The sequence below is a fragment of the Prosopis cineraria genome, unplaced genomic scaffold, assembly GCF_029017545.1.
Source record: "Prosopis cineraria cultivar Desert tree isolate PC_DT_omini unplaced genomic scaffold, ASM2901754v1 PC8, whole genome shotgun sequence".
Lineage (NCBI taxonomy): Eukaryota > Viridiplantae > Streptophyta > Magnoliopsida > Fabales > Fabaceae > Prosopis > Prosopis cineraria.
In genome coordinates, this window is record NW_026555339.1 from 11,709,218 (window position 1) to 11,725,065 (window position 15,848).

The window sequence follows — 15,848 nt, forward strand, 5'->3', positions numbered from 1 at the left end:
ACCACATACAAGACACAACTACTCGGAATATCACAAGGAGTTTCTGTTGTCTATTTTTTTAGAAACATCTCAAAAATATGGCAAGACACTGTTATGCCCTCAAATGGAATCCTGGAGATGGAAGTAGCATCAAATTTTGGTCTGCTTTTGGTAGGAGACAATGGACCCCTATATCCCTTATCTTTTTTGCTGAAATTAACAGTTTGACCTACTCAAACCATTTTTTGATTTCGTTGACAATTTGGACAATGGAAGTGGAGTTTATTCGATCATCTACTACCTCAGCACATCCCAACAGATTGCCAGAATCTCCATCAACATAATTGATCGGAAATCCATCTTGCCATTGGAACCTTAGTGGAAATGGTGTTTTTACTGTTAAAAATCATCATATATTAGCGCCGTCAATGTACTGATTGGAATCCGGCTGATAAAATCTGGTCTAAGATTTAGAAATTCCGTATGGCTCAACGAATCCATACTTTTGTGTGGTTAATAATGACCAAAGGTAAACTTCTTACCAACTGTGAAAGATATAGAAGACCATATGATAGATGATCCTACTTGCTTTCTTTGGCCACTCTCATACTAAAACATTGATCATGCACTGAGACATTTTCCCTTTACTGCCACTGTTTGGAAGAAGTCTTGCCATCTGATTTACTACTTGATTTTTATGGAAGTGAGATGATTCCATGGCTCATTGGTCAATTACTTAATCCCCGACTAGACATTTCTTGAAAGATTGGTCTTAGTATCACTTGTTGGAAACTCTAGGACATTAGAAGCAGAAGTCTCTTCACAGAAGAAATTTTTGCTATGGATAGCGTTCTTTCTCATATTAAAGCTGTTGTTAATCATACTTATAGATGCTTTTCTTCCCTAGATCACTGATATAATATTTTCTCGCTTTAACGTTTGTACAGCTCTGTTTTAGGTTAACGATAATTCCCTTTTCACTCAAAAAAAAGGAACATTATGCTCTTGTTAAATTAAAAGAAAAAAACATAAGTATTTTTTATTAATTTATTTTAAAAAATTATTTTGTATTTATAAACAATTAGGGATAAAATTAAAATGTTACTATACGTTTAACTAGATAATTAATTTTATTAATTTACATGATTTGATTAAAATGTCTTATACATAGGACAAGAGGGTATGTTTTTGATAAAATCTTCTAAAAAAATTAATTAAAATTAATATGATGGTAAAAGCTCTTATAATTTAAACAAGTCATTAAAAGTTGAAAACGTCATTTTTATACATGTAGTAATTTATCTCAATATTTTGAAAAGATATCTCAACTGTATTTTGTTATCACCGATAAACCTTCAGCACGCACGTTACTTGAAATAAAACATCAATCTATTTCTAAACAATTTATTTTAGGATAAATTGGATCGTTGGCTAAAAAAATTTTTATACCAAGAAAATATGGATTAATTTTTGAAATTTTGAGAGTATGATCAATTTATATTGATATACAAATATTTATTATTGATATGCTAGGAGTTTATAATTGAAAATTTAAAAATTTACAAAGTTTTATCATTGATATATAATGATGTATCATCAATAAATATAATAACCTATCATAATATAAAATATAATAAATTTAAGTTGTCTGTTTAATTAATTTTATAATATAGATTATATATACAGAAGTCCTTTATTTTATAAAACGTTGGGGTTGAAAAGATTAAATCAACAACGCTTTCTTATCGATATTTATACAAAACATACTTTACTCCATCCTGCTGTCTCCTATTCATACATTGGTTTTTTGGGCTGCAAACAAGCAGCTGGCATTGATAATAAGAAACGAAAATAACGGAGAATACATAATTACAATCTAAACGATATAAAGAGAGTAAACTTATAATTAAAACCAAGGCATCCCTTTGTATTCTTCATTGAGACTTGAAATTTTTTTATTTTTAAAAATAAAAAAATTATATTGAAGTCTCACAAAAAAAATTAATTATTACAAGACCTATTAGCAATTGAATTAAACCTAATTTAATGGTTATAGATATTATAATAATTAATTTTTTTATGAAATCTAGGTGTAATTCTTCCAAAAGAAAGCTGTTCGAAATGACAAGATAGAAAAATGTGAAAAAGAAAAGAGAATACTAAAAAAAATTAAATGCGGCGAAAAGCATATATGAGAATTTTTTTTTAATAACAAGGAGGTAAAGCTAAATAAAATAATATATATTCATTAGATGATTAGTCTTATTTATATAACTAGTACAAATAATTCTGGTCCAAGAGAAATCCTATAGTTAGGAAGTGATTTTACCATAACTCTCATCATCGTGTGGTGTTAGAAGAGGTCTTACATTGTTCAAACTTGATAAAATCTTAACATATATATACTAATATGAGAATTTGAACAGTAAATGAATTGAGAAGAGAAGTGAGTGAGTAAATGCTCAAAATTTAATCACCATTGATTATACTTTTAATTACAATGTGGCAGAAACAGTTTTCTTTAATTATCCTCAAGCCATACTTAATTTTTAAAACCACTAAATTAATTGTCCTTAACCTGCTTGTGAATTTTCGACTTATATAAGCTTTTGCCCGTTGTTTGTTTAACACACTGCTCTTAAGTTTTGAAGCTCATTCTTCTTCTTCCTCTTGAGTTATTTTATATTTCTGTTTTGTGTCCTTGCTTTCTATTGGAAGAGTTCTTTAAATGTAATGTGTGAAAATCATCAAAGAAAGATATTTCTATTGGCTTGAAATTTCATAGAATGATTTGATTATATTAAATTTAAAACCTGTGACATATTATTTGTTATTGTCAAAACTAATAACCAAATATTGGCTAACAGTCAAAGATTGGATCTTAACACATTGGAATTAGTAAATTAAACAATGAGACTCATGTAGATCAAATTAATTTTCTCATTTACCTTGAGATACACTGAAGGTGATTATATCACAAAATCTTCAAGGGCAAAGGTGTGTCAATAAAATTTGCAAAGAATATATTAAAACGGGAATTGTTAAGAAAGCATCCTTAGTTACAAATTTGAAGATATAATATATATATATATATATATTATAATGAATTAATAGACATTCATTTTCTGACACACTATGTTATTGGTTAAGACAATATCTTAATGTACTAAAATGAGCATCTAAGAATTACAAGTGGTGAATTTTCAATGCAGAGAGAGATGTCAAGGTAAATTAAAAGTGTGCTAATTAAGACACAAATCTCAATAAACTGAACTATGTAGGTAATCTGGATATCATACTTTTGTTGTCCTTATTGTTGCTGAAGTAAAATAGCAATTGATGAGGATATTCAATTCAACCACATGACATCTGAGAAAGCCGAATAAGAAAACATATAAATAATCAAATTTTTTGCCCAACACAAAAAATGAACATCAATGGAGCTAAAGAGGAAGTTTTATACATACAATATACATAATTATCATCTTTATGTATATGTTCATTGATCATTTTTTTGATTAATATTAGAGTTAAGTGTCAATTTGCCTATAAACTGGTCATGAAAGTTTACAAATGATTCTAAATTTAATTATGAGTCATTTATATCCTTTAATCACCCATATTTTTAAATCAATCATCCTGTCATTTGTACTATCAAAATTTCTATTAACTGGGTCGACATTTAATTTTTTTTAATATTATTTATTATAAAAGATTCATATCTATTCAAGTAATTGTCAATATAAAAATGAGATATGAATATTTATGCACATGTACAAAGCTTGATGATGTGAGGTATGATCATTTTCAAATCAAATTTGTTTAAAACCAACTTTTTGTAAATTATCAAAATCTTGAATGGAACTAGGTTGATCGAGAATCATGTGAAAGACATATGAAGAGAATTGAGAATAGTAAATTCTAATGATTTCAAACTATAATGATATTTAGGTTAAGTTTTGATGATGATGAATATAGATTAATTAAATATAAATGCATGATATAATATGTTTATATTTATTCTCATGCATATTAATACTTGGACTAACCACTATGTTCATGATATATTATTAAAGGTTATTCAATGTGAATGAGCATGAAGAGGAAGCCATTGTTATTAGCATGCTTCACTCAAGAATAAAGATGAAGAGAAAGATAATCTAAGAAATGCTTAAGTGAATAAAGACATATAAGCTTGAATCCATCATTGCCTTGATCTTGATAGGTATAATGTCCTTTAAGCTTTCTAACCTATATGTTAAACTCATTGTTTTTATATGCATTTATTTTAAATTTTAACTAGCATTTTTGGTTTTAAAATAAATAGTGATATATAACCTTAATCTTGTTTTTTAATCAATTATAATCTCACAAGATTTGAAAAAGTTTTCCTCTTAAATATTGTCTGAAAACTAACTTCATAAAGTTTTCTTAAAAGTTATATTTACTCAAAGTGGAATTATGTTATCAATGTTTGAAGTTTATGATTTGAGTTAAGAGTTTTAGAGATATATGGTTTTGACCTTTATTTAGTATTTTCTATATATCTCTTAATATACAAATTCATTTAATATGAAAACTTCTTTCATTTAAAAATAGACTTGTAAATCTCCCAAATACATTTATTTCATTCAGAATGAGTTTAATATGAAATTGTTATGATTTTTCAAAGTTGGTTGTATCCAAATCCTTTATAAAATGTCCTTGACCTTTCCTCCTTTTTTTAATCATATCTCTCAAAATATTTTGAATTTTTGAGTAGGTATTTAGTTGGAAACTAGACATTTAGAGCTTTTCTAACCATATATCATTTTCTTAATTTGGATTTAAAATGAAAGAGTTATGTTAGTTAGAAGTTGACTTAAACTGCATTCTAAATCTGTGTCCGTTATTTTGAAATTGCAAGCCTTATTCAAGAATAGCTAGTCTTATTTGAAAATAAGCTTGCTTATTCCAGTAGAAGCATTGATTGTAATGCTCTATTTCTCACGTGAATAATAGGGGTCTTTGAAACTCCTTCTAATCCCTTTCCTTTCGCCTTATGAGTGTTGTGTTTACTACTCCATAACCTTCTTAAATTATTTGAAATACAACTTTGTTTAGGATTAAACTCTTAATAATGATTTTTATCATTTCCTATTCCCATATAGTCAAGAAACTTAAAAGCTTAATCTATATTGAGTTTCTTTCTAGAATTGAGTATTCAACTTGATCTTAATCTTTAAGGACCTTTCCTAATTGCCTACAAAGTATTTCATTGAACTCATAATCAAATATTCAGAATCTGAAAGCCTATCTGAGATTTTGATGAATAGGTCCTTATTTTGAAAGAGCTTCCTTATTTCAGAATAGCTTATTCCTATGTGTATTCCTTATTCTCAAGTAATCAACTCTCTTGCCTATTCAGAATTAACTTATTAGGAATAGCTGTCTTTATTTAAGAATAATGTTTCATCTCTTTAAAGCTTTTTCACGATGCATCATTTTGAAGTTTCTTATTTAGGAATAACTTATTCAGGAATAGTCTATTCAAGAATAATAGAAATAACTTCCCTTATTCCCAAATAAATTTGTTCAAACCATCGTATGCATAAGTTTCTTCCGATATGAGAACTATATTTCAAAAGAACCAATCCTGTGCTTCTCATTGTTTTGTTCTTCACTATTTCAGAATAAGCTTATTTATTCAAGAATAGCATGAAGAAACTTGCTCTATTTCTCACATCTATAATAGGAGAATTTTGATTCTCTCTCTAATCTCTTTCTTTCCCCACTTTCTGAGAGTTGTGTTAGTTATTTAATCTTCCTAGAATCATTTTAAACAAAACTTTAGGTTGGATTAAACACGTCTTAATTATTCTAAATAGTCTTACTGCTAAATAGTCTTTGTTCTTCCAGTATAATTTTTAACAGTAATATTGTTAGAGCATTAAATGCATAAATGCTTTGATATTTTCTTTTGACTCCAACACGCTAACCCATCTGAAAAGCTACCATTTCCTACTATCTTTTTAGGTAATAATATCATTGCAAAGCTACAATCTTACACTTACATCTACAACGTTAAGGATCAAAAAGTAACAGAAAATTAATTGTGTCTACCAGATACTTTGCAAGATGCAAGAGGAGAATAGACGATAACTCTAATGGCTACTTTAATGAGTCTAATGAATCACTTATCAACTCTAGTTATAAAAGGACTCATTTATGAAGATCGAAGCAGAGAAGTAATTGTGTGCAAGTTGTGATATTCAATACTCTCAACCACCTTTGTTTTTATTTTCAATATTGTTATATTTTAATGTATTCATCTACTCAATGAGTGAGTTTGTATGAGGATCACTTTGAGATCAATTCTCTCTATTATTTATCTGAGCAGACTTAAGATCAGGCGATCTTAAGTGGGTATTAAAATTACCTCTCAAAGGGGGAGAGAAACATACTTGTAAGACTGAGAGATTGTGAGTGGCTTCACAAGTGTTTGAATCAAACTTATGAGATTTTTGTAAAGGAGAGCATATAGACATTAAGTCTGAGATTATATTGTGGCTTCACAAGTGCCCAGATTGAACTTTTAGTTATATTGAAAAATCTCAGGAGGTTCCTAGGAACTAGACGTAGGCCAAATGGAGTGGGCTGAATTAAGATAAATTCCTTGTGTATTGCTCGCTATCTCTCTCATTGTGATCAACTTTATTTATCCTCTCATCATTCATATTTCAAGTTTCTGTGATCAAGAGCTTTAAGCGATAAATTGGAGGACACCTAATTCACTCCCTCTTGGCTGACCAGCATATCTAATAGGTTTTCGACGTGCATGCAGGTAGGTTCGTGAGAGCATGCCTAAGAGGACGTCAGAGTAGTCATCAGATTTCATGATGGTGGGAAGCACGATTTCTGTTTTTGACATAAAAATAGGGGAGAACAAAACCTAAGTCAAGTGTCATCATTTTAGTATGAAGCCGCTTCAACTGTCGGCAAAGGGATAGTAGAATACTAAGGTCTCAGCCAAAGCTTTTTTGGTCACTTGAACTGTATCTCATCCTCTCATCAAAGAATTGTGTTGATAGAACTGGATTATTGGAATTTAGAACTGAAGGCTCCTTTAGTTGTTGACGTCAAGCAAATGCTTCACCACGGTGCCATTGCCTTTGCCACACCTACCATTTTTAGTTGATGCCAATGAACTATGATATGGGTTGATTAGATATGGAGAGAGAGTAGGGAGGAGAGGGAGGGAGAGAGAGAGAGACAATGGGAAGGAGATGGAGAAGAGGGTGGGGTGGAAATAGAAAAGGAGAGAGATGGGAGGAGAGAGTTATTTTATATTATAAAAATATTTTAAAAATGGTGGGACCCACTATTAAATATTTTACAATGAAAATATTAAAAAAAATTCAATATGCACCTCACATAATGGGATAATAATGTCAAGGTACGGCAAACTGAATTTTTAAAGTTAAGAGATAAAATTGATCAAAAATTATATTTATAATCATTTGTAAACTTTTGCATAGTTTCAGGATAAAATTGACTTTTAACCTTAATATTATATAAAGGAGATAAACTAGTGACTTGAATTAGTTTTTTACCTGCCTTCCTTTGCTTCTCATGTGACTGTTCTTTAAAACAGAGCAATTCTATTGATGTCTTCACCATAAGATAACACTATGACCTTTCAATCACAACAATTTTTTTAAAAAGAAGTGGTTTAATTTATTTTTGCTATAAGTGTTATCTGTCATGTGACATTTTCAATAGACTCTTGGCCATTGTTGTGCTTATTGAAAGCCAATAACGTTCTGCTGATGAAATTTTAGAGTAACTAACTAAGAAAAAATATGTGCAAAATCCAGGGAAAGAGAAAACATTCTGCCAAACTTTAGATTTGTGATTTAAAAGTATCACAAGAGTTGTCTTCAGCTTATCCAAGAGAAAGACATTGAGCTTTCTGTTGTTCATGAAATCTCGAAACTCGCTTGAGGCCATCTGATCATCTGGCAAGGTCTGCACAGAAGCAGAGAGCACCGCTTCTCCCACCTTAGCGGCGAACTCCATGGCTTGTTTGTTTCAGAACTCAAAAAGTATTGCTTAGATGAATGAGACAGAAGAGAGTTTGATGGGAAGAGATAGAGTGAAGCCACTGAGAGAATACTTTGCGCGTCAGAAGATAAGGTTAAGGTAGGCCATCCGCAGCAACATCTCTGTTCGTTCTTGGAAAAGTCTACCAAATTAAACAATCATTCATTTTACTATCTATATGTTATTTTTTTTATATTAAATAGAAACTGTCAGAAAAGTTTACCATAATTTTAATTTTCTGGTTGAATTCTCTTTTATATCTGTCTTTAGTTGTGAATTTTGATTTTCTTGCTTTAATCCTATTTTCTGTTATATCTTAATCCTCTAGTTCTCACATTGACAAGAAATGAATAATACTGATAATGATGTAGAGAATTATTATTATGGAGGATTAAGGTTTCAAAATTCTGAAATAATTTCCTAAACTGTTTAGTTGATTAAACATGGATGGTCCTAAGAAGAAGGACTTGTATTTTTAAAATATTGGTAGGCCATTCACAATAACTTCTTCGGTCTTTCATGAAAGAGATTAACCCACAACCGTCCATTTTTCCAAGAGTATCTTCTAGTGGCATTGTTGAATGGAACATATCAGCGAGGGAGGATTTTAAATTTAAAGATGCTTCGTGGCTTTGCTAGATTTCATATGTGAATTGATAATTAAAAAATCACCTTTATTTTAAATTTAATATGTATTAAAATTATAAGTTACTTAAAATATTTTAAAAAATTAAATGAAATTTGATTTGTGAAGAAACCAATCTAGACAATTCAAATGGATGATGAACACTTTGGGCAAGAGTGAATGCTATTACAAAAATTGTCAAATATGACACATAGTACTTGTGGTTTATAACATGAATTTGACAGCTTCTCACTGATTTAATCTTGGCCAAATAAGAGGCCATTGCCAGAAAAAATTAGAACTCAGAGAGAATGGGAAGAGTGAGAGAGGAACAGAGAAAAAGGAAGAAGGGGCGAAGATATTTAAGTCATTGAAAAAAATATTTTAAAGAATAATATATCAAAAGTAAAAACCCATCATTAAGTGTGTTGTATGTGTATGTTTGTGTCTATATATAAATCATCAGCTTAAGATTTTAGGAATATGAAGAGAGGATTAGTTAGTTTCTTACCCGCTCTTGATTCAATCTGTGCTGGAAGTGGAGCAATTCTTCTGCTAACCTAATAATATAAAACAAAGAATTAATGAGATACACATTTTATAAAAAAAAAATTTCATTAAACATTAAAAAAAAAGAACTGTTGCTTAGCCTCAACAGCTGGGTTAGCTTCTTACTTGACTTCCTTGGATATCATATCTGTCTCTTGTGTTTGAAGTATAGAAATTCTACTGCTTCCCCTGTTCCTCATCTTCTTGATTAATCAAAACATGCAAATCTTATAAATTCAGAAATTAATTAATGTTACTTAACAAATATATATGTGTGTATCATAACTCACATCTCATTAGAAATATATGTGATTAAAATCACACTTCATTCGTTCATAAATATCTAATCAGGCATGGATATTAAATACTATATCGAGCCAAATAATTAAATATGGTTCCAAATCTTGTTATTATTATTATTAACGGAGGGGGTACGAATTCTAGGAGCAAAAAATAGTTTAAATAACATATTATTAAAGTATTAATATTAATAATTTATTACTCCCTCTATCTCAAATTATAAGATACTTTTAAATAAAATTTCATATACCAATAAATCTTATTAAATACACTTAACAACCTTATATTTTCAAAAAAAAATATAAACTTTTCAAAATGCCCATCATTTAATATATTAAAAAGAGAAGAGATGGAAATTAATTATAGAGAGAGAAAGGGTAATATTGAAATTGATGTATTTAATGAAATCTTAATCTACCCAAAGTATCTTATATTTTAAAACAAAGAAACTTCTGAAGAAGTGCCCTATAATTTGGGACAGAGGGAGTACTTAATAATTTAAATATTTTATTATTTAAAAATTTTCACATACAATTTACATGGCAACTCTTTTGATGTACAACTTTATGAAGGAGGATTTGTTAATTTTAAAGATAGACTTATACTTTATCATACTATTAATTTACAAATCACCTATAAATGTTAGAAAAGCTAGTTGAGTTGTTAATATTTAAAAGATGATTTATAAATTTTGTATGAATATTTATAAATAATAATATTTAAACTATTAAATAATTAAATATTTAAACAAATTTTTAGTAAATTAAATATAATATTTTTAATTACTTATCTATCTTTCTAGCATTGATGATTCAATAGTCACATAGAAATCGGTCAAAGCGATTGACTAAATAATATTTTAATATTTTATATGGGTAATAAATAAGATTAGTCAATTCAAATTTATTCATAATTTAAGAACTTAATTTGTATTAATTTTCTTATAAATTCTTTTTATACAACTTTTTGAGTCTTTTTTTGTAATTCTCTAGATCCTTTGTTTGTCATTTTTTGGGCCAACTAATAGTCAAATCAAAAGATGTTTAACATAGAGATAATATTGCTCATTAAAAAAAAATTATTTAGTGGAGAAATTGCCGCAACTTTCACTATAAAAAGTCCAACACTTTTAAAAAAAAATTAGGAATAAATTAGGTCTTTAACCCAAATAATATTGAATTACCTAGTTTCACCCTCTCTGTTTTTTGAATCTTTTCTGTCAGTGCCATAAATACCTCTTATGAGAACTGCCTGATATGTAACATTTTCAGGGACTTATGACCATTTCTCTGCTCATTGAAAGCTAATGACATATATTATTTCCAAGTTATATAAGTTCCCTCATGATTCAGAATTAACAGCAATATGATATAAAAAATAAAATTGAAAAGTGGTTTGTTCCCATTATAAGCATCGCTTGATACGTGGCATTTTTAGCGAACTTTTGGCTTTAGCTTTGCTCATTGAAAGCCAGTAACATGCTGCTTTTGTAACTGTAAAAAGCAATATAGATGCCAAAAAAAAACAGTGACAGCAAGACTTGGTCCACTGTTCATGATTGGGTATGTAAGTTTTGTGAAACAAGAAATGAAGAACAACAAAAGCAACTTATCTCGTTACAAAAAAAATCCAAACTCTTCATATTTATGAGAGACTGGACAAATGTAGGGAACAAGCTAAGAAAGCTGGAGAACCATCATGATAAAATGGTTCAAATCACACCAATCCTGTTATGGACAGATATTTCTCATGTTATTCTGTCAAATGATCAAAGAATGCTGCCAAGTCTTATATACCTTTATGATTGACAAATATCATTCATCAAACGAACACAGATGACATATATAACAAGCTGCAATAAATTGTGCAGATCAAATTTGACAGAACCAATATATGATAAAACTTAAAAATTGAAACATCAAGCCATAATTGAAATTTTAAACAATAATTTAAAGCAACCATAGAAGCAATCCCATTTATTGATAAGAAATCGCATCAATGGAAATAAGCATAACTGGCTGTTGAAAGGAATATATATATATATATATATATATATTACAGAAGCACTGAGGTTAAGCAAATTCTAGAAGTTCACCTATATCTGCTGCAGGCAAGATCTAGTCATAAGATGTAAACAAATGCTATGACCACAAGGAATACCAACATTGTGATGTGCAAGCCTGCAAGGTCAAAAATGAAAAAGAAACAATAAATAATATTTGTTGATGAATATTAAAATATTTAGTTGTCTCTAAATTTCAAGGCTCACCTTTTGATTCTATGCATGTAACATCTCCCTCAAGAATCATAGTGTTGGTCATTAATCTTTATAGTAGGAGTATGAGCAATCTTGGACAAGTGCTTTCCTCTGTGATAATGATATCTCTCTCTTAATTCAGGACAGCGAGAGATATGCAATAACAAATGAGAGGATGGCAGATCATCTTCTGGCAAAGATTCAAGGTTTGGACAATCATGGATGTAGAGTGCTTCTAGAGAAGCAAGGTGTTGAATCCCTTTTCCATCCAAGAATTTAAGATTAGGGACATTCCGTATGTAGACACGCACAAGAGAAGTTGGCAGTAACTGTTTCTTCAGTAAATTGTGGAGAATACCTTCACCTTCATCACCTCTAAACCAAAATTCTAAGAGAGAAGCCATCCGTTGGAAACCCCAATCCTCTATGGACATAGATGATAGTCCCTTGCAATCATCAACCAAAATTGATCGCAAGTTAGAAGGTAAACCATGTTGAGGCAGCAAGTTAAAATTCGGAAGCCGAGAAAGATTAAACTTTTGAAGAGCACCAAGAGAATCAATTTTTACTTCTGTCATTGATCTAAGACTTTTGCAATCAAAGGCACCAAAAGATTCTAAGGTAAGAGCAGATCCCCCAAATTGTGTAAACATCTCCAGATTAAGACAACCATCAAAATAAAGATGTTTCAGCCTTGGAAAACAACTTAAGGAAAAGGATGTCAAGGAATGACAACTATTTTTAATTTCCAAATGTTCAAGTCACGTGTAGTTTTGCCAAGATTCCTGGGGTAGGAATTCTAATTTCTCACAGTCCCAAATTTAAAGCCGTCGCAGTGAAGTGGGCAAGCCATTTATTGGGAAGGACTTCACAAATTGAATATTTATGAGATAAAAAGTCTTGAAGATAATGGCTACTCGGTTTCAATCTTGGCAAAGACTGCAAGCTGTAACACACCTCAATTCGGAGACATTTTAGTGAGACCGGAGAATCATTATCAAGAGTCCTCAACAAGCCTTGTTCCCCTAGTTCAATATTTAATTCCTCAATAGATGTAATCCATTGCAAAGCTGATGATTTTACCTTCAATTGATTGCACTTTAATATGTCAACCTTTGTCAATGAAGGAAGATTGTCGGGAATGTCTCCCTTCAACATAGGACAATCCTATAAATACAAATGTTTAAGACAAGGAAATGGAAATTTGGTACCTTCACCTTCAAATGGTATCCATTCCTCCCAAACTGGCATCTTCTCAAATCTTAGACTTTTCAAAATCCGAAATGGCTGAAATGAAGAGGACTCTATTTTACTGCAATAAAACTCATGACTAGCTGTGTGTAGTAATGTTATTCCTTTAATCAAGAGCTCTTTGAGAGAAGGTAGTTGTCCAAATGGTGGAAGTGATAAGCAATAGTTGCAATCACTTATAGATAAAAAGGTAATATTTGTAAATGAAGAATTTCCCACCCAATTTGGAAAGCTAGTACCACCATAATGGTTAACGGTCAATCTTTGTAAATTTCTTGAAGGTTGCAGCGTGTCAAGTACATCTTTTACAACTTGTGAATCCTGAGTATCACAGTCCCATTCCAACACTAACTCCTCAATTTTTTCTCTCCTCTTCAAGTTCACCACATAAGCATCCATGCAATCAACGACCTTCTGTAGCTAATGGAAAGCCTACCTTGTAGATGAGGGAGTTTTCTTAACTCCTTAATCCCCAAACCATCCTTCTGTTTTCCCACCACAAAAGTACTCAAATTATAAAGATTTTGAAGTTTGCTAATTTGTGTTGGCATCTCCTTCAAAGCAATGCCACTAATGTCCAGATGGCGTAGATTAATAAGCTTCTCTATCTTTCCAGGCAAGTCATTGAAAGACAAACAATACGATAAAAGCAAGGTTTGCAAGTTGTAGGGTGTAAAGCTTGAATTAGGCAACCGAGTGATTGAGGTGTAGGAAAGGTCCAAATATCGCAAATGCCGCAAGTTGCCAATTGAATTAGGCAGCTCAGTGATACTGTAATACCCTGACAATGACAGTGCTCTTAAACATTTTAGTTTTGAAAACAAATCAGGTGGCACCTTTTGGGCAAAAAAACAAAAGATCCCATATTTAGTTGGTAATGTGACAAAAGAGTCCTCAAACACTTTAAATGATAAAAGCTCTCAAACTTTTTAAAGTCATCAGATCGTTGTTTGGGATACGATAAATGGCGAACAGATTTTGGGATTTCATTGCCTTCAAACCAAAGACAACTCCTACCAGATACAAATTTGGCTAAATCATTGATGAGATCATGCGTGACAAACTTTCTTGGATCACCTTCATATTGCTGAAAGAAAGACCTAGACAACAATTCATTAAAGCAGTCACTTGCCTGTGTCTCCAATGCTTTCTCCCCATGGGAGTATTGCTGTACAAATCCTTCAGCCATCCATAACAAGGTCAATTGCTTTTTATCTAACAAAAGGTCTTTCGGAAATATTGAACAATAGGCAAAACATTTCTTCAAATGTGAAGGAAGATAAAGATAACTCAAACACGAAGCAGGTAGAACATCATCATTTGGTAAGTCCCACAGGTTGCTATTTAGAATTTTATTCCACTCCCCTGCATCCTCTTTTCAACGCAAAAGACCTCCAATTGTTTTGGCAGCTATTGGTAGACCACCACGTTTTCTTGCAATTTTCTTACCAATTGCTTCTAACACTGTATATTTGTTGGGATCTTCATTTCTAAGAGCATGCTTGGCAAGTAAATGCCAACAATTTTCATTTGAGAGAGGAGTCAAGTTATATACAGGAAACGTACGTGTGATTTCAGCAACTCTTTGTTGGCGAGTTGTTACAATGATCTTGCTGCCCCTTCTTCCACAGCGAAAAGGAGTTACCAGATCATCCCAATCACTATATTTATCATTCCATATGTCATCCAACACAAGAAGAAATTTTTTATTGGTCAAGCAATTTTTCAGTTCAACCCGAAGTAAGTCTAAATTTTTATTGTGATAGACTTTTGAAGTGACAGATTCAACCAGATTCTTGGTAACATCAAAAACATTAAAATTGTTTGAAACACAAGCCCCAGCCTTCAAATCGAAATGTTGTCCCACTTCCTTGTCATTGTAAAGGAGTTGTGCAAGGGTTGTTTTCCCCACACCACCCATTCCCCAAATAGTGATCACTCCTATATCATTGTCCTTTGCATCTTCATTAAACAACAGCATGTTCAAAAGTTTTTCCTTATCATCCTCTCTGCCAACCACAGCAGATTCATTTACCAATGATGTTGTAGCTCTTTTAATTCCCCTTGAGCTAACACTTTGCAAACCAAGGATATCCTTCTGCTTGGCAAAGTGTTCAAGCCTACTTGATATTGCTTCGAGCTTGGAGTTCATCCCCTAGTAAAATTTTCCAAAAGAAGAAGAAAAGAAGGAGTGCACCTTATTCTCGACGTTTTGAGAATCTTGTTCCAACTTACTTCTCAGGAAGTCAGTGTTGATTTCATCAAATAAATCCTCTGCATCGAAAACAGCATCTTTCAACTCTTCAAGCCATTCTTTGACTGAACCATTGGTGACTTGCTTCTCCTCTGCATCGTTAAGAACTACTTCAAGCATCAATAGAGTTACCTTCAGCCCACCTGAGAGAGAGACTTTCAACTTTCTATTTCTCAAGAAATCTCGAAACTCGTTTGAGGTGATTCTATCTATCAAATTTTTCACAGAAGCAGAGAGAAATGCTGGCCTCACCAGAGCTGCAGCCATGCCTTCTCTTGGTTAACAACTCAATTGCATTGTGAGAATATTAAGAGTTTGAATTGTAGGAAATAAGTTTAAGCAGGTTGATACTGATGCAAGAAACCCTTCAACGGCAACTTCAAGACCAAAATAATATTTTCTCTAAGAAGCATCTATAATTCAAAACAAGAACTGGAAGCAGTTATATTTTTCTAAACTCGAAAATATATTACAGAAGATATTGTCTCTTACTAATTCAAAACTCTTACCTTGTCTATGAATTAATTTATAATCTAATGGCTCTGTCATAC

General features: G+C 31.2%; 2 protein-coding genes across 2 annotated transcripts; both read right to left on the reverse strand.

Moving 5' to 3' along the window:
- Positions 1 to 11,626: 11,626 nt before the first annotated feature.
- LOC129317302 (putative disease resistance RPP13-like protein 1) lies at positions 11,627 to 15,195 on the reverse strand. Its single transcript, XM_054961654.1, has 2 exons — positions 11,805 to 15,195; positions 11,627 to 11,715 (listed from the first exon to the last, which is right to left on the reverse strand). The coding sequence occupies exon 1, from the start codon at positions 15,193 to 15,195 to the stop codon at positions 14,422 to 14,424; it is 774 nt and encodes a 257-aa protein (XP_054817629.1). The 3' UTR covers positions 11,627 to 11,715; positions 11,805 to 14,421.
- On the reverse strand, positions 14,991 to 15,564 carry LOC129319049 (putative disease resistance RPP13-like protein 1). Its single transcript, XM_054964081.1, has one exon. The coding sequence runs from the start codon at positions 15,562 to 15,564 to the stop codon at positions 15,199 to 15,201; it is 366 nt and encodes a 121-aa protein (XP_054820056.1). The 3' UTR covers positions 14,991 to 15,198.
- Positions 15,565 to 15,848: the final 284 nt, after the last annotated feature.